Genomic DNA, 19,883 nt, shown 5'->3' on the forward strand with positions numbered 1-19,883 from the left:
GTATTTCATCATTTCTCTCCCTCATCACACTGCATGTAAATTTCATATTTAAAATAATTTTGCCAAATGTGCCTAAGATTACAAATGATGTGCATTGTTTGTAAATGTTCAATGCTTGGGTGATGGAAAGAATGGCTCAGAAAACTGCTAATATACAGAGTGCTTCTAACCTCTGATTCAAATCCAGGTCCAGACAGTAGTGGCTGCAAGTTATCACTCATCTGAGGGTTCTGTGCTGTGTAAAATGAGCTAGCATCAGTCCAATTTCTAGTGAGAGTTCACATAAAATCACCAGTTATTACTGCCTGGCATGCTTCTTGGCATTTTAAACAGCAAGGTGGAGGACTAAATGGGCACAGAAACTTAAATTGGCTGTTGCAGCTAGAGCTAGTCCATCCATATTAGCATTTGAGACACTAGCAGGGCCATATAAGGACACTTCCACTGCCCTTACCCTTCACAGATAAATAGAGCACTGCAGTCTTCTGTTATTTCAGTACCTTTCACGAGGACTAACTTCACAAAAGCAGAAACTCTTCAATACTAGCAGAATCATAATGAGTATTAAAAAAAACCAACCTCTTTCCCTCCCCCCCCCCCCCCCAAAATCCCAGCAACATGTAGCCACTAACCAATGAAAGGTTAACAGCAGTGGGCTGACAGTACAAGTAATCAAAGTTCAGGAACTACTGTTCCTCTTCTCAACCCCCCACCCCCACCCCCAGACACACACACAGTATCCAAACTGGTGACAATGATGCACTTGACATCCATAGAGGAGAAACAGTTGCAGTTCCTTGTTGCAAGGGTGCCTATTGCCTGCCACTTCAGATAGCAGCAGTGGCAGAAGCACTGCTTGCTTGCTTGCCTGCCTGCCTGCCTTCCCTCACAAGACATCAGCAGGTGAAGTGAATTTTTAGGGAGATAAACAGAGGTCCCTACTGTGAAGGCGTGAGGATATTTTGAATCCCAAAGACTAATCTTTGTTCAGATGCAAAGACCGCTTCAAGCAGAATCGATTCTCTTAAGGCTTGAATGGGCCTTACCAGGAAAGAAGAGTGTGTATGCACTTGTCTCTGAGTAGTGGATTAGCTGTCACTAATTTTACTGTGTATTTCAAGTGTTCAAGATAAGACTCTGCAGTATTATGATCTATAGCAGGTCTGATTAGTAAATGAGTCCCAAATTTAAAAAAAGGCTAGCTTCCTAATACTAGACTAGAATTGAGGCTTTCAAAATGAGTTCATTTACACATACTGAATTGTAGTTAGAACTTGTCTATAATACTTGGTATAAGTTATATAAACTCATTTAGCACAATTAATAGGTAGTAGTTGCCCACTTAGAGTTGCACTTGCTGGTAAAGATGCTAAAATTCTGTGTTAGGGTTCCCTGGTTCTCGCCTCAGCTCCACCCTGACCCTAGGGTTCCCTGGTTCTCGCCTCAGCTCCACCCTGACCCTAGTCTAGGAACTGTTCACAAATTAGGGATAGCCAGTGAGCGTGCAACACACACACCATCTGTATGGCTACTGGGAATCCTCCTGAGAGGATATCCAGGCAGTTTCTATTCCTCAAGTAATGGAAAGGAGTGGAGAAGGGTTGAGAATCTGGCCCAATGTTAAGATTTTTGGGATTAGCACACCAAAGCGGCAATTTAAAGTTTACTCAAAGCAAGACCTATCTTGTGACACTACCATAAAATCAATCTAGTTGCAGATACCAACGTCATATAGCCTCTTGTTCAAATATATTGAGATTTCTGTATTTAACAATGAAAATCTAACTGAAGTGCTAACTAGTTTTTATTCTGTTAAATATTTGGGTGTAAAATTCAATTAAATGAAAAGGGCATTCATTATAGCAAATTGCTATAGCATATGGATCCAAGGGCTATAAATAAAATATGTTGCTGATTACTTTCTAAGATAGCTCAATTGTATCTAATACATTTAAACGTTCTATCCCATAATTCTAATATTTGTTGCCATTATAGCTACAGTGTGGGTGGAAAAAGCTAAACCAGAAAAGAGCAGATCTAAGTGTAAGCTACTTTGCATATTGTCAATTGACTATAAATTACACCAGTCTTTGACTCAACAAAACAGCATTGGAACTACATAGTTCAGGTAAGAGATTGTCAAAGAAAGCAATATGTATTTGAAAATATATACCATTATGGCTTGAATAAATATCAATCAAAACTGATGTAAATAACTTCAGTCAGCTATTTAATGAGTACTTCAAATAGTCTATTTGTAATGTGTATTTAGAATGACCCATTGTTTGATAAAATAAGTTACACTGGCAGGTAAGAATCGAAAATATTAACTTTAAAACTTTTAATTTTCAATGCAAAATTCTGATATTTTACAGACATTTTGAGCAGCCTGAAAATTCTGTTTCCTTGGATTACTTGAGAATTTTCTCCATCTCAAAACAGGTGAGTCTCTATAGCAATGAAACAATTTTCATGCTCTTTGATTTTATATTTGTCTTGGATGTTAGGATGGCAGATAGTGTTTTGTGTAATCCTGTTGTGCAGCAAAAGTGTTAGTGCCATCCAGCCAATGCTATGAATTTCTGATTTTTTTAATTTTTTTGCTATACAGTGCACATGTAGATTTTATCTTAGGGTAATATTTAACATTCACATGTCAGTAGAATATAATCAAAGAAAATAATTCATTTTCTTCTAATATTAACAAAAGGAACAATCACCATTTGCTGTTTTGAATTTATCTATAATAGCTATATGTTCACCTCAGATTTTCCCTCATGTATAGCAAGTTAATTTGTCTTCTGTCACTGAACATGAATTTGTGTGTTCAGTGCATGTTTCTGCTAGAAGCTAGCCTATGAAAGCATCTGTTCTAGAACATATTTGATTTTCTCTTTTGGAGAGCTTTTGGCGAATATGGATTCTCAAGTCAGTGAAAGTTTTAGTAAAATCAAAACTGAATTAAAACAGTAGTTGTGATTGGATACACAAATATTTTGATTGAACATGACTTTACACATGGGAATAATGTGCACTTGGGATCTGAAGATAGGCCCAAACTTTGGTCACACAATTCCCTCCCTTTTGAGTATGGAGGGTATGAAAGTATTAGAAAATCTGCTAAAATAGCCCCAATTCATTGTGAAGGAGTTGACTCAATGCTGGCATTCCCTCTGTCAGGTAGCAGACATCCCTCTGTGTAAACACTGAACACCTAGTGCTTGGCAATTTTTTTTTAATGAGTGATGGAAGTAGGGCATTTCCAGTAATGCTTTTTAGTTCTCCTGCCTCTTTTCCCTTAGAGGGCATGATAGAACCTGACTACTTTAGATGGTGACACCTTAATGATGTGGGGGTGGAAGGTAGCAAAAGGAAATCAGGCTGGTCTCTATACAGGCAAGGATTGCATACAGTCACTGAAAACAAATAGTGGTCTTATGAATTTGCAGCTAATTTTTTTTTAAAGGGTAGCTTTGTTAGAAAAACTACTAGAGGGCTGAGGTTAAACTACTCTTATAGTGCCTTGACAATCCGTAGAAGTACAATATAACTTCGTATTAGAGAGACGATTTTATGTCTCTCTCAAACTTCCAAGTGTGATTTGAATGGTTAAATACAAATCCTGAACAATTAATTCTGTCATATCTGCTGTCAGGCAGATGTAGAGAGAGTATGTGGTCCTCTAATGGGCCATTGTGAATTGAAGGGAGTGCGGCTCTAAGCAATACTCCAAAGGGAAGTTCGTTCACTTACGGTAGAAACCCCTCTCCCTAATAAAACTAACAAATAAACAAACATTTTTACAGCTGGAATGTAATCTGAATAACTTTCTTTAGCATTGTTTAATACTGGCTATTAAGATGATCCTCAAATAATCCCGTATCAATTGGGGGGGGGGGGGAGAGAGATGATGCCGACTCTGCAAAACAGTCCTGGATACAGTAATCCATAAGGAATCCCCTTCAGAGGAGACATGTGGAACCAGTGTGTCACTTTACAGACATAAAAATAAGATTGAGGTCCCTGCACAAAGGAGTTTTCAATCTAATTGCAACATAATACAGTGAGTGAAAACATCAAACATGTAGGTGAAAAGACAAAATAAGGGGAGAGTTTAAAACTTTTGATGAATGTTTTGTTTGATTCAGTGAAGGTTACAGGCACTTGAGTGGTAATGTTTTTTTGGGGGAATAATGGGATGGAGAGGCTGTTTACTTTGCCAATGCATGATGGGTGTATGGCAGTGCCTGTGTCTCTCTGAGTGGCAGAATGCTAACTGAAAGTGGTGAGGGTTGAAGAGAGAATTGAAGGAGCTTGAGGTCACTAGAGGCACAGGAGGAAGGAACAAGAATTCAGCCAGTTTTATTTTATATAATGCCAGCTATAAGTATTTTTTGTCAATTTCAGACTGAGCTGGACATATGTTTGGAAATGAAGAGGATCTGGTGTTACAAATGCCAAGTAAATTAGCTTAATTGCGGTTTCCTTTAGGAGGCTGAAGGGATTACTTTATCTTTAGCCAGTGTTTAGTAAATTTCTATAGCATATGCTGGTGATTATGCACTTTCGTGTGTATGTGAAGGATGCTATTCAAATAGGACATCATTACACACCATGTGGCAACCTCCCACACCATTCGATAATATCATAAATGCATTAAAATCCCTCCTTCTGGAAAATTATTATTTATAATTTGTATTATTGTAGCACCCATGAGCCCTAGTCATGGACCAGGACCCCACTGTGTTAGGCGCTGTACAAACACAGAACAAAAAGACAATTCCTGCCCCAAATAGTTTTCTGTCTATGCCAGTAATAGAACCTAACCCATTTAAGTAGTTGCAGTGTATGAATCATTCAATTAATATGCAAATATACATTTCCAGGTTAAACACAAAACTCAATGGATAGTAAAAGCTACTGTAACTTCATGGACAAGTTGTCCATCTACGACTCACAACATGTACAACTGACTAGGCCTTTCGGTGGGGACCCTTTTGTCACGTTTCATGTGTACCCTGAGACACCTACCCAGTTCACTTGCTCTGAGGATTTGCCACTACTTCCTTTTACATCTGAGGAGTTGATCACAGAGAACTTCTGTACTGATCCTTGCAACTTTCCTTACCAAGTGGCCCAGGCGAATTATGGCAGAGGTGACTATTCTTATGGACCAGCTTTCATCAGAAAGAGGAATGAAAGGGAAAGGCAGAGGGTTAAGTGTGTCAACGAAGGATACGCCAAACTCCGTCGTCACCTGCCTGAGGAATACTTAGAGAAACGGCTCAGCAAAGTAGAAACACTTCGAGCTGCAATAAAATACATTCGCCATCTACAATCTGTTCTGTACAGTGATTCTGCAGTGACAGAGAAGAATAACCTGGAACTGGGCCATACTTCCAAGGCAATTGCCAGAGAGATCCAGTTTTGAGGACTATCTGAACTGCTCCAGGGAAGAAAAATAATCACAGCTGAGGCTAACAACAATCACATTATTGGTGACACAAATATTTCTGTGAAACTGACACATTTTATGAACTGTACAAGGCACACATCTCTACCAGTCTACTGGGGAAAGAGTTTAAATTAACCTACAGGGGATTACACTGAGATGAGAAATACTAATCTACAGGAAAATTAAATGTAAACTCTTTTAGTTAATTCATGGAAATTAGAAAAAAATCCTTTAACTTTGTTAGTTGGAAATCGAAAGTATGACTATATATCATTTTTTCAGAAAGCAGCAAATGTATACACCATCTCAGTCTGCACATTTTAAATAAAGTGTAACCTTCTCATGGATGGGGGGCTCAGCTTCTGTTAATTTTTAGGGATGTTTCATTTTCTGTTCATTTTCACACCTCCCCAAAGAATCTCTGCCCTAATTGCCGCTCTCTTCCTCAAAATACACAGGACAATTTCCCCCCCCAAGTTTCTTGTGTATTGGCCTAGTGGATATAGCCCACGACTGGGACTCCAGTTCTGCCACAGGCCCGCTGGGTGAACGTCAGCAAGTCAGTGCCCCCCTCTGTGCCTCAGTTTCCTCAATTGTAAAATGAGAATACTGACCTTTCAAAACACTCAGATCTACTCATGTAAAGTATTATAAAAGTGAAGTATTATTATTTTATTATTAAAAAGGGGTAAAAACACTTTCCAAAATATAGTTACCTGAATGTGGAAAAATGCAGCTTTTTTGTAAATGCAGCTCTATCCTTTTGTTAACCAATTATTTTTCGTACTTGAAACCTGGAACTCTTATTTTGGTTGTAAACCCCTTTTTTTCCTGGCCAAATTCCAGTCTGTGAGCCAGATTCCATCACCCATACTGTCAGTGAGCTTAGTTCATGAGTTATCTTGTTGAAAATCACTGAATATGGATTTACTTACTGACAGTAAGATACTACTCCGAGGAGGGGTGGCAGAATCTGGCCCTGGGGAATGACATCCTGCAAGCCTATATGCCTCCGCACTTTCACTGGGATAATGTTTTCTTTACTTCTTGTCCTAAATTGTTGCTCTGCACTCTTAAATAACTGACAGTTTCACCCTTCAGCTAGCTGCATTTCAGCAAAGTTTTCTAGTTAGGGCCTACTCACATGAGAGTGATGGGGAAGATTTAGCCCATGGTTTGCAAAGAGCTTTGACATCCCTTGGGTTGAAAGGTGCTATATTATTTATAGTTCTATTTTATTGATATTCAATAAAAAGGCTCTCCACATACCATAATGAGAGCAACTGCAACGTGGGTGCAGCAAAGTACTGAGGAAAAAGGCATTAGCATCTGACAATCTAAACCAGATGTGACTTTTCCTTTAGGCCCAGCAGTCATGTGTACACTACTGGGTTTATGGAAGCAAAAAGCTATTTTTACCATGACACAGAAAAGGAACATTAGTCTACTAATCACTATTTGCAGTACTATCCCTTTAAGCGTGGGGCAGGTCTCTAGTGCACACATGCACATGTATCTCCATTTTAGTTGACGTCTTGAAATCTACACCATTGTTTTTGAAGGATTAAAAGCTTTGTTGCTGCTACAGCCCATATTGGACCTGGTCATGACCAAGTTGTCTTTGCTCTTTTCTGAGTGAAAACAAAGCTTTAAGGCCAAGAGTTTCAAAAATAGGATCTTCAAGTTCAGCTCCTAAATCCACATTCAGGTTCCTGAGTAAGTGGCCTGATTTTCAAAACATTGGAGCACCAGCATGCCCCAGTGACTTCATGCCTGAGTTCCTCAGGAGGAGGAAGACAGCATGACTATTTTCCAAGCTTTTGGACAATAGGATTGTAAGGTCAGAGGTAATTCTGCTAGTCATCCAGTTGTTTTAAATAATTAAATAATTTCCTTAGGACAATCATCTGGTTAAAAGACTATGAAATACAACTCTGATGAAACAGATGGGAAATAGAATTTTTTTACATTCATAATTCATGCAGCAAACCCAGAGGTGCCAGGGCTATGAACTGCCAAGCCTAGAGGTGCCCCCGGCTCAGCCCTGGCACAAATTAAGTACTGGATTTCATATGTGTAGTGGATGAACGTAAAAAACTCCAGCAGAGGAGCAATGAAATGCCCTTGCAACAATTCATTAAAGCTATGGAAGAGGAGACAGATCTAGAGGTCAGAGCAGGGATCAGCAATCAGGAAGATTCCTAGATATTATTCCAGGTTAAGAAATCTCTCTTTACTCACCTGAAAATGGGAAAGGCAGTATCATCCAGTATCGTTCCCTTGACTGGAACTTAGGAAATCAGGGTTATGTTCCAGGCTCTGCCATTGACCTTCTTAGTGACCTTTGGACTGGCAGCTCTGTGGGGCAGTGAATATCTCTGATACGTTTTTGTACACTGCCTAGCACAATGAGGCTGGGGTCTCTAGGTGCTACTGCAATACAAATAAAAATAAATCACTTCACTTATCTGTGTCTCCTCTGACCCCTTATCTGTCTAGTCTAGGCTGTGAGCTCTTAGGGGTAGGAACTCCCTCCCACTGTTTATATAGTGCCTAGCACAATGGGGCCCTGAACTTCTTTGGGGCTTTGAAGTGCTACTGTAATACACAGCATATTGTATTATTATCTACCGAGTAGATGGATGTGAGATTTAATGACTTCATGTTTGTAAAGTGATGTGACACCAGCTCAACCACTTCCCTTTTGCCCTAACTGCATAGCAGCACTTTTGTTACCTCATATGGGGGCTTTTTATTTTAATCCCGCAGGTTCATGTGATCCTGTCTTGGTCAATAAAATTGTGTTTGATCATTCAAGGGTGCAAAATAGACTGTATATGCACAATGCATTCCTACACTCTAACCCCACCACGGTAAATGATACTTTGATCGAATGGATTATGTCTGTCACATGTAAAATCGAATGGATAAGTGTTAGACAGATGATCATCTATGGGAGTATCGTTCCTTTGGCTGTTAACTGAAACACTCATGTACGTGCATGCGTCGCTTTCTTCAACACAGTCACTTCCTGTTGGTAATGAATCTATGGCAACCAGCTTAGTAACTGGAAACACTAGCAACAAACGACTTTTCACACCAAACAGGCAAAAGGGCAGGATTTCTGAAGTCAGGCCAGGTGTGGGATGACAAGATTGGGCACTCTCAATATCTGGTAAGTTCAATATATTCAGTTTCCAGAACCACTGTATCGAAGTAATTGAAGCTGCTCAGTAAACATAATATAATTTTATACAAGTCACCTTTGTCTTTGCTCTCCTCTGCCCATGCTGTATCTGTTCTGTGGATAAGAAGGGACTTTGCTCTTCAGGGCTGTCTGGCCAATATCTTTCCCAAGCACTAAATTCACTGCAAAAAAAATGTTAAATGTTAAATTAAAAATAAAATTAATTTGAAAATCAACACAAAGTCTACCTTTACATTAATTATTTCATTAATCTTTGTGTGTAAGAATCAGTATGCTTGTAAAGTAATCAATATCCTTGACATTATTTGCTCATTTGCAGACACAAGTTTTGCAGAGATTATTACAATAATTGTTGCAATCTGTGATCATGTTGCAATTTATGATCCTGTTGGGTGTTTATGTAAAACACTGGTTTGTTAAATAAGAATTTTCTGAAATCTGACCATATTTATCAAAAGAGTAGCCAGATGATAGTCTTTTATTCCAGAGAAGATGAGAGTAAAATCCACAGGTAACATTTTTCAAATGCAGTTAAATACCAAAGGAGCCTAAATTCCATTTGCAAATGTAGTTTAGGAGCATAGCCCCATTGACTTTCAGTTTGAAAAATTGACTCCATGTATAAATATTTTAAAGTAATATAAAAAATCTAGTTAGAATAGAAGTGTCCTGCTAAATCTTGCCCAGGTGACAAGGTAGCTATTGCATTGTAAATCTTAACATGACAGCCACAGAATAGTTATCTTTCTCTTCACTTGTCAAATGTGAGCATGATTTCCTTCTTTTCCTAAAAGCATAACCTGTCATCATAAAACATGACAGAACAGCTGCAAGATGAAATTATTTCCCCTTAAATACATCACTATAACACGAGTAACAGGCAACATTAATCTAGTGCTACATTCAAAAGCTGTCTTCGAGCTCATTCGGCTATATCAGCTCCAGCTGTGATTTTTGTCATAGCTCATAAAATATGTAGGATTGGGATGGGACAGGATGCAGATGGGAAACATTTTAGGAAGAATGAAGGTGCCGCAGGTGATGCTGGTGATTCCCTAGGTGGCATAACCATGAGTCTCTCAGTGGCGTTCGAGGGCACTGTCCTATGAAGGACTTTATTTAAAACAGAAAATTCCCTAAAAAATTTCGAGTTTATTTAATGTTGCTAAGGTGCTGATCATCTTATGTAAAAGTCTGATTCAAAGTCTGTTGAAGTGAATGGAAAGGCTCTTATTGACATCAGTGGGTTTTGGATAGTATAGGGGTGTTAACCACACTGACTTCTGGCCAATTCAGGTCTGGTGAATTACATTCCACCCACCTAAATCCCCCCTGTAATTTCAACTGAATACCTTAATCTTCAATTCCTGTTGCTCTGCACTGCTAAACAGTTGTTATATTTCACACCAGAAGTGGCTGCATTTCAGTGGTAGGCAAAGTTTTGATTCATTTTCTTATGTAAAACTCCATTAATGTTTTAAAGCCCTTTGGGATCCACTAGAAAATGTAAGTTGTCATTATCATCATTTAACTTGTCTATTTGCTTAAAACCTGGTATGCTGTGTTTGTTCATCTCAAACACCAAATTATCACAATTCCATTTTGCAGGTAACTGCTTACGAGGGAATGGAGAATCCAGGCAGCTCCTTGTTTACAGAGCACAAGTACTGCAGAGCAATGACAGCACTAGATAAACTCTCATGCAGCAACTTCCTAACTAATATTGATCCCTTCTCTAGTGGCTCTTTCATAGTGCAGCCTGCTTGGGTTACCAGACCTCTCATCCCCCAAAGGTAACAAAAAGTTCTTGCTTTTGTCTGTCATTTGCTTTGCAACACTGTTGACGATAGAAAACAAGCTGTGAAGTAAGCCCACTAACTAAAGAAATGCTCTGTGAGATAGGTCTATTGGTGCCAACTGTTCTTTACAAACAACTCCTTTCTCAAATCTGACAAACTCACTACACTTAATACATCCCTTTCATGGTATTTTCCCATGAAAGGTAGCATGTAAGGTCTCTACTGAAAGCTTGTAACTTATCAATACTCATAATCATCGTTAGATGTGTGTACAGGTAATATTTAAGGAATAATTTAACAATATTGAAAACTGTCGTATGATCTTAAAGTTAGTCACCAGGGAATTGTATAACTGGGTAATAGATCACTCAAGAGGGAAGGAGTTGTCATCCTTCCCTGGTAGGCTGGTGATGTAATACAAGGTTCAATTGTCGAACCATGCCCTATCCTAGAACAGTCATTGGAAAACCATCAAAGCCAACTGCAAACAATCAAAACCACTTGGAGGTAAAAAGAACCATTACAACAGACAGGGGATTGCCCTGTCTGTGAATAAGGACGAAAGACTGATTCAGTATAACACAGGATGGAAAAAGACTCCTTGTATCCATTCATTGAGGAGACATGTTGTTGAATGGGGGGCAGGTTTAATGAAAAATTGTATCCTGGTTCCTGTGATGCCAGCCAGAGACTGAACTGTGGGGGAGGGAGGGAACCTACTTTATTAGCTAGGAAAAGTAACTATTAATAAAGTGTAGGCCCTAGTTTGCATTTTATGATTTGTTTTGTATTGTAACTAGATGTTTCCATTACTGTCTCTTGTTTCTAGTGGAGTCTCTCTTCTTTTGTTTTATCATAAGTGCAGTACATTATACAGAAGTGGTGATTTAGGGTAAAAGTGGTAAACTGGAGCACACTGCTCCTTTGAGGGCAAAGGAGCTGGGATTTCTGAGAGTAGCCAGTAGAGGGTCTGGCTATCACAGGGGAATGCTTCAAGGGGACTCGGGACACCTCTTGTTAACCTGATCTTAAGGGCAATTAGAGGCTAGTTTCACTTCCAGCATAAGTTAGAGCAACTACTGCTGTAGGTTATACCAAACAGGATCACAGTGTGATCCTACCACAACCACCAAACACCCTCCCCCACAGTGGTGTGAGGCTGAGAAGAGCTGCTGGAGTCAGTTATGCTGGAGTTATGCAAGCAAGGGATTCTCCTACACAGGTAAATCCTCAGCCAGCTCCTTCTGCCTGCTTTGCACCATAGGGGTGGAACAAAACAGGTCCACTAGGGCCCTGGATCTGGCCCTTGAAGGTTAATAGAGTGTCTTAATTTGACTCATGGAAGCTGTTTGCTCTCACCACTAACCCTTTTCTTTTTATTCAAGGTGCTCATGGATCAGCCACTGTCCCCATTTCCCTGACACAGCATATAAGCATATGAAGGTGTGGGAAAAATCAGTGGACATTGCTCATGTTCCTGTTCTAGCAAGAAGGGAATCTGATGGGTTTTATTATCTTGGTACAATAAAACAGGAGATAGAGGCAAGTAATTATTGGCTCACCTATCTTGTGTAGATATTCTTAATTTACTGTGTGCCTCCATTATAGTGAGATCTGTTCATTGTAGAAAGTCACCTGGATCACACAGTGGACTCTCCCAGAAGAGATTCACAAAGGGTCAAATTCATGGATTGCAGAATGCCCCCCAGTAGCACCTCTCCGCCACTTGAACCCCTGCTGTGGGTGGAACTGGGTTGAGGGGGGTGGGGGTGCAAAGGCAGATCAGCTGTGCAGTGGGGTCTGTGCATCATACAGGGTTTCTGTCAGTTCTGATATAGGCTGTTGCATGAAGTCAGGAGGCAAGTCACAAACAGAGCATCTGCATTTGTGATTATACCGTTCCAGTGGATTAAAGACCATGTAGAGGGGCAGTAGTGTCCAGTGGTCCTGCCCATCCTACTGTACCTATTGATTAATGGCATACTGTATGAGTCTGCTCGGGATAACAAAGGTATGGGCTGAGATGACACCTGTATGCAGCCTCTATAGCTCACATTCAGCAGCCTCTATGCCTCCTTTGCTGTGCCTTCTCTTCCTGATGTCAGACTTTCTGGCAGCTATTCTAGTCTGCATGAGGGACTGTTGGCTTGTGGAAAGTCGGGGCATGCCCCTTATTCAGAAAACAAGGCCGCTGCTTGTGAGATAAGGACTACCAGCTTGATCTCTTTAGGGAAGCGCCTGTTGTAACACTTTGCCTTCCCATTCTTCCACCAGCGCTTATGTTTTTTTGGAACTTCGTTGTCCCCAGTTGGACCCATCCTGCAAGGTTGCAAGAAGCCTTGGCTCCTGCTGCGAGTCAGGGCTCTCAGCACCTTGCAGGGACAGGCTCTTTGTTTCTGAGCCAGTCATGCTGGGCACTGAGCCACGTTTAGATGAATTTTGTGGTGTTATGGCCAGCGCCCCACCTACTGTTGTGAATAGACAGATAAACATCGATACTTCTGGAAAACTGTTAGTGTGTTATGTATACACTTATGGCTATATTCCTCTGCAAACCAAGGCACAGCATGTCTTTTCAGAGACACTAGTGAATGCTTTAATTCATTAAGTTGTTAGTACTTAAAACTTTAAAGAAAAAAGGGCCTATTCTTTTTGAAGAGCGGGGAGTGGCTTGCTTCACTTGCTGATGCAAAGCTCCTTAACTGTTTTCTAAAAGATAAAATGCCTGGTTACCCAGTATGTAATAGAAAAGGATTCATGAGTGAATAGAGAACAGCTCTGAACTGCCTTCAGATACTTTGTCACCATCTATAAAACAACAAGGAGTCTGGTGGCACCTTAAAGACTAACAGATTTATTTGGGCATACGCTTTCGTGGGTGAAAACCTCATTTCTTCAGATGCTACCATCTATGTACAGGGTAGCTAGTGAAATCGGCAGCATCACATGAATTACAGCTGGGCACATAATCTCAGGCCTGTAGTGTCTTTTGCAGTGGAGAAAATACAGGTCTTAGTTGAAGTGGATATAGGGGGGGTATTTTACCGAGGCTGCTGAACATAAACATCCCCCTGTAGTTCTTTACAGTTCTCTAGATGAGAGACTAACACAGCATGTGCTGCTTACTGTCACCATTCCTGCTGTTCTAGAGTTCAGGCCTAGTCTAAGCTGCCATGGAAGGGACTGCTGACTGCAGTACAAGGCCTTATATTATGTATTACATGGTGGGCTTCCTCATAATTATGTTTTGTTCCTGGTAACAGGGCGAGAGAGGAACTTTCCTGGTAGAGTTCGACAAACCACCTGCATCAGGTGACAAGTACTCGGTATGTGTGCAAAAAACATCCAGGGATGACATCCTTGAATATGTCAATGGAATGAGGCACTCCATACTCCCTGGAGACAAAGTGCTGGCACCCTGGGAACCAGACCTGGTCAGATATGGCCCTGGAACCATCCTACTGGGCATTGAAACACGGGATCCCCTGAGAGGTAAGAAGGGATCCCCTGAAGTGGTAAGAATGAACACTATTTTTGGTATTGCTACTGTAGCAGAAGCATCAGTGCAACTTGCAATGTTTATTTTAAAAATGTATACAGGTTGCAAGGGATGTAGTGGGAACTAGTAACGGATTCCTAGAAAGTGCTCCTTAGCAATACCTTGAGCATGAGAGTTAACTTCTAGATTGATCTACCTTTTATTAAGAAAACGAACTTTTTAAATTTGCACCTTCGCTATCCACTATGTCTAGTCTTTTAACACTTATTCAATTTAACTTCCTACTGAAACAAGGGCACCAGCTGTGGGGGAAAGGATAACATGTTCAATTCCTGAGACTTGATGCACAGGGAAGCCCTGTTTTCAAATGGGGTAGTTTTAAGAATATGGCTTATATTAGAATGCTCAGATCAGCACTGGGTTATTTATGCAGTGTATTAAATTGCTAAGACAAGTCAAGATGCTAGTATTTCCCAACCAGAGTGGTACTGTCTAATGGTATCTTACCTTTTTCTTTTCAATAGCTTCAGAGGATGAAGAAATCATGGTCTATTTTTGGAATGACAAGAAAGTGAAAGTACCACTAGGTGTGGCCTTATGGATTCCATCAGACACGTGGGGAAGGATAGTAGAGATGATTCACATGCCCTTCACCAGCAGATTAAAGTTTATGAACTCCCCCACCACCACTAGCTCTTACACTTCTACTTGCAGACGTCTAAGAGCCCCCATCCATTCATGTGCTTTAGATGACGGGCTGAGTAAGTACAGGTGGCCATGGCCATGCCCATTAATCTGCCCCCCTTTCCATGGTCACTGTCACAGTATATGCTGTTCACCAGTCCATGTGGGATGCATCTGCTGCTCCCATCCCAAATTCAATGCCTGGTGGCCTCTACTATCCACATCTTTGCTCCCTCAAAGAAGCACTAAACAGCAAGAGTCCAATAACAAGCCTACTGCACAACTTCTAGAATTGGAAAGTCCAAAGGAAAATGAACCAGCAGCAGCTACTGCTTCTTCCTCCTCCTCGTCCTCTGATTTAGAAAGTGAGGAGGAGACGTGCCTAACGAAGAGCACGGTGGTGGATAGTGCTGTCAATACAGATTCCAGCCTTTTCAAAAAACCCAAACTGAAAGATGCTGCAAGACCTGAGTGGAAGTATTGGAAGAGAAGCCACGCCAAGTCACATCCTAGGAATCCAGGTATAGTTCATCTCTTTCCTTGGTTATTTGTCAACAGGTGCTTCTTCACTGAAAGCATTCTATGAGCCTCTTCAGTCTGGCACTGTATCTCATTGAGTGTCAGACTTGAATGCAGGCCTATATCTCTGCTAGCAGTGACACAGATGTACTTGTAAATGTCTAACTTACCTTATTTCAACACTGGTAGACAAACTGTGTGTATGATGCATAGAAAGCAGAAAACACATCTGACAATCAATATGCCATTAATCCTTTAACTACTACCTAGAATTTAAAATAGATTAAATACATTCATAAATCTGAAATTCATAAAAATGTTATTTTATAACCCCACTCCCCTTTTTAAAAAGCAAAGCAAAACTTTGTACTGGGGCCTAAACCAGGCATCAGTTAAAAATCCCTCTAATTAATTTCTATAAATGCAAGATCTGCACCAAGTTTTGCCCTCTTCATCACATGTAAGGGTTCCTCTTTCCATACTTTATCCAGTGGAAAACCATGCAAAAATGGAATCATTCAGGAACACACGCACACAACTCTAAATTCCTGATCTTCCCCCCAATCCTGCCACATTTTTCATGGTGCCATCCACACAATTGACTTTTACTTTAGGAACAGATATCCAGAACCAGAAATGATGCACCTACAAGAGTTCCTTTTAGGTTAAATTGCACTTTCCTTTCCAAATGACTACCATTTTTAATCTTTAATGTAAATGTTAGATTATGCACATTAAATATAGTATCTATATCCCCAGGAATCAGCATTCCCAGCAGCAAGTATACAAAGGGGAAAGCAGAATCCAGAACCATTTTCTCCTTGGACATGTACCCTGTTGCACCAACCAACCAGAGTGCAATGTTTGAAACTATTGAACAGTCTCCGAGAAGACATCTCACACTGAAAGATGTCTTAATCCACCATGATTTCAAGCTATCACTGGGGGTAAGTAATCTATGGTGAAACAGTATTATAATTAGGTACCTTGGTTCTTTAAATTTAAGATGATGATCTGGATATCAGCTGAAGAAGCAAATGGCCCTGAAGTTACCCTGTTGCCTGCTAAACATCTCCTCTCCCTCCCAAGCCCCATATCTGTGTTGGGGAGAGAGCTCCTCTTCCAATTCAAGACACAGCTGGGCAGGATCTGAAGCCATCTTACACAGTTCAAAAAACTAAAACTTGGCATGTAACTAGATGGTGATTCAATGGAGCTTGTAACCTTGGAGACTGATCCAATGCCCACTGAAGTCATGGGAGCTGGATTAGGGCCTTAGGAAGGTAAGCAACTCCTATAGGATGCTTGATCCTGGGAATGGATGGCTCTGAAATTCAGGAGTAATAGAATCCAAGCAAGGAGCTCTCCTCCCTTCTACTTCTCCCAGTGCAGCTCTGCACCAGCCTCACTCTATGGAGGGCATTTGATACTGCCCCAAAGCCTGATGCTTGTGGGTATTTTTCTAGAAATCAGTCCTGTAGATCAGATTCTGAAAGAATTTCTCCTCCCCCACCTCAAAAATAGCAGACAATTTAGAGAGAATACTGCTCTAAAGTTCAGCTAGAGGATACAAAATGCATAAACTGAGTCAGAGGAAAGAGGACTAAAGTCCTAGTTTTCATGCTTCATTTTTCCCAGCCACAGGCCACTCCTTTTTTAGAGAAACTTGGAGAAAATCAAATAGACCGTGAACACCATAGAAAAGCCTGCATGGAACAAAAAAGGAAGAAAAAAATCCAACGACAGAAGTGGGAATGTGAAAGAGAACAGCAGGCTGAAGCGAAGTACTACACTGCACAGGAACACCGGAGGTACATCACACAGGTCAAGTATTAGCTACTCTGCATCTTCCCTCTTTTGGTTCTATGGACTTTGACTACAGAGTAAAGCATTGTGCACACTAAACTTAGATGATTTCTGTTTTCAAAGGACAAAGCTCTTTCTACTGGTATGTATTCCTTAGAACTGAAACATCTTGGAATGTCTGTTCTACACACACTAGTGTTTTAATTCCAGTGAAGAACTCCTAATAGAAAACATGCACAGTAATTTCAGCTATTTGAGCAGAATGAGTGTCTAGTTTAAATTAGCAATAAATGTCCACATTGTGCTCTGTTGTAACTGATTTATACCTTTTTTAGGAAACCGCTGTTCGTAAACTTCTTTGAAACAAGTACAAAACTTCAGGCATACAGTACATTAATGGTTAGGTCATGTCAGATACTTGTTTCTACCAATTTTGGAATAAGTGACTAAGAAGTCATATCCCGCTGGACAGGGCTTGAACATAAACCCCTATGTCACACATAATTTTTACTGAAGTCAATAGCTTTGCATGTGGGAGGACTGCAGAGTTAGGCCCTGTATGTTTGTAAAGACTATAAAGAAACTAAATGAAGAGACTGAGTTGCATCTGTGGCGGGCCATCCTGTTCCCTGTAGTACTGGTGGCAGTAACAGAAGGGACATTCCTTCTCCGATTGATTAAAGATTTAAAGGATTGACTCGATAGGACATTCCCCAAAAGACACAGGCCCAATTTAATGTCCAACTAATGTTGTGAGACCAAGTTACAATGTGACTGTCCCTAAACACAGTTAAAGCACAGTTCTATCTTGTACTCTAGATGGAGCCTTAAACTACTTGACCATATCCTTTATAAACATACAACTGTAAGAGCCAACTAAAACTTCAGGGTGGGTTTTCAAAAGTGCTCAGCTTTGGCCTAACTTTGCTCCCACGGCCATGAATAGTGAAAGTCCCACTGAGTGCTTCTGAAACTCTATCCTAAGGTTTATTATTTTAAAACATTTATATTCCATTGAAGAGTTTATACACATGTAAAACTGCTTCCACTGGGAAAGCTACACTAGGTAAGTCTATTTATTTTGAGGATAGGAGAAGAGCAGACAAAAACACTGATTCTTTTCAGAACAATGCTTAACTCACTGGGTTTTTCTTCTCCAGGAACAAGAAGCTGCAGCATTTTGAGAATGAAGATAAGAAGGTAAAAGAACAAGACAGAAAGCAGAATCAGACAATGAAAACAAAGCAACTTACACAGCAGAGGACAAACCTGAAGATGCAGACTATGGCAGAGGAGGACAGGCAGAAAGGACAGCAAAGACTAGCTCATCTGCAGCAAGTCAGAGAGACACATGACCAGAGGGAATTTAATAAGTGTATAGCTGAAGAAATTAAAGAGAAACAATCTCAGGTAAACTACCCATCTATATAGGGTTATTTTTATACAGGGAATAAAGTGTGCTCTAATGACCTTCGCCTCTCCTTTAAATAAACAAAATCTGTAGGTAGCCAGAATAGCTTTATGGATAGTAGCACCACCTTAACCAATTGAAATAAATGCCATTTAGATGGAAATGAGGCAAGTACCTTCACTCTCCTGTCCAGGGGAAGTGTGTCTTTCCATATTAAGTTCCCACTGTGCTGGACTAGAAGCCAACACTCTTGGGGAGAGAGGAACAACAAGTAATAGTACAGAAAACCTGAAAAATTGGAAACAGAGCGCTTTAATAAGCCTCTTGTTTGTTCTCATGGTTTCAAAAAGTCTGTGGCAGGGATTTCAGCATGATGGTTTCTCTCTTGTAGGAAGCCCGAAGGAGAAGAGTGGAGACCCAGTACAAGTTAATGGCAGAAAAGATCTTTCAAGATGAAAAACAGAAGGGAAAGTAACCAGACAGCACAGAACAAAGGAGATACAAACAACAAATATTTATGTAGAATCCCAACCCGTTATGGCTTAAAGCTTCCCCCAAATAAAGTCTATTGGAACCTTATTAGAATAAGCCAAGTAAAAGTTTGCATATGCATACTAAAACACGACACCCATTTTATTCATAGGTGCCCATTCAGCAAGCTACCTGAAGCCCATGAGAAGTCCCACTGACTTCAGTGGGATTACTCATATTCTTAAATTAGGCACATGTTGAAATGCCTTGCTGAATCAGGGCCTTTAACTCCCACTTCAGTTCACTATCTTTATCAGGTGTGTACGTGTTTTGCTCAAGTGGGATTTAGCTTAATGAAAGTGAAAACTAACAGTACTGGCGAAACTTACATTTATGTAGTAATAATTGGGCTTAATTTTTTTAACTGCAACCATGTGCACGTTTTAGTTTGAATTACAGCTCCAGTTTCTTCATTCATACCAGTATGACCAGTTATCAACTACAGTATTCTACATGTAACACTGTAGCCCAGGGGTAGGCAACCTATGTCACGCGTGCCGAAGGCAGCACGCGAGCTCATTTTCAGTGGCACTCACACTGCCCCGGTCCTGGCCACCTGTCCAGGGGCTCTGCATTTTAATTTAATTTTAAATGAAGCTTCTTAAACATTTTAAAAACCTTATTTACTTTACATACAACAATAGTCTAGTTATATATTATAGACTTATAGAAAGAGACTTTCTAAAAATGTTAAATGTATTACTGGCACGCGAAACCTTAAATTAAAGTGAATAAATGAAGACTTGGCACACCACTTCTGAAAGGTTGCTGACCCCTGCTGTAGCCAGATCCTCAGCTGCTGTAAATTGGCATGAATTTCAATGGAGTTACATTGATTTACAGCAGTTGAGGATCAGGCTTTTTACATTCAAGCAATTATAAATATAACTTGCATGACTTTAGTTCCTAATTTAAAAAAAAAAGTAAAAAATAATTCTCATCTCAAAGATTAATTTTTATCCTTTATTCCA

The 19,883-nt window shown here is 40.2% G+C and overlaps 1 protein-coding gene across 1 annotated transcript; it reads left to right on the plus strand.

The window, feature by feature from the left end:
- The first annotated feature begins 4,903 nt into the window (after positions 1–4,903).
- Positions 4,904–5,713, plus strand: ASCL3 (achaete-scute family bHLH transcription factor 3). Its single transcript, XM_065404352.1, has one exon. The coding sequence runs from the start codon at positions 4,904–4,906 to the stop codon at positions 5,429–5,431; it is 528 nt and encodes a 175-aa protein (XP_065260424.1). The 3' UTR covers positions 5,432–5,713.
- The last annotated feature ends 14,170 nt before the right edge of the window (positions 5,714–19,883 follow it).

Source organism: Emys orbicularis, chromosome 4 (assembly GCF_028017835.1).
Source record: "Emys orbicularis isolate rEmyOrb1 chromosome 4, rEmyOrb1.hap1, whole genome shotgun sequence".
In the NCBI taxonomy this organism is placed as follows: Eukaryota; Metazoa; Chordata; order Testudines; family Emydidae; genus Emys; species Emys orbicularis.

Coding starts and splice junctions, on each gene's coding strand:
- ASCL3 (XM_065404352.1), top strand. CDS start 4,904: ATGGATAGTAAAAGCTACTGTAACTTCATGGACAAGTTGTCCATCTAC.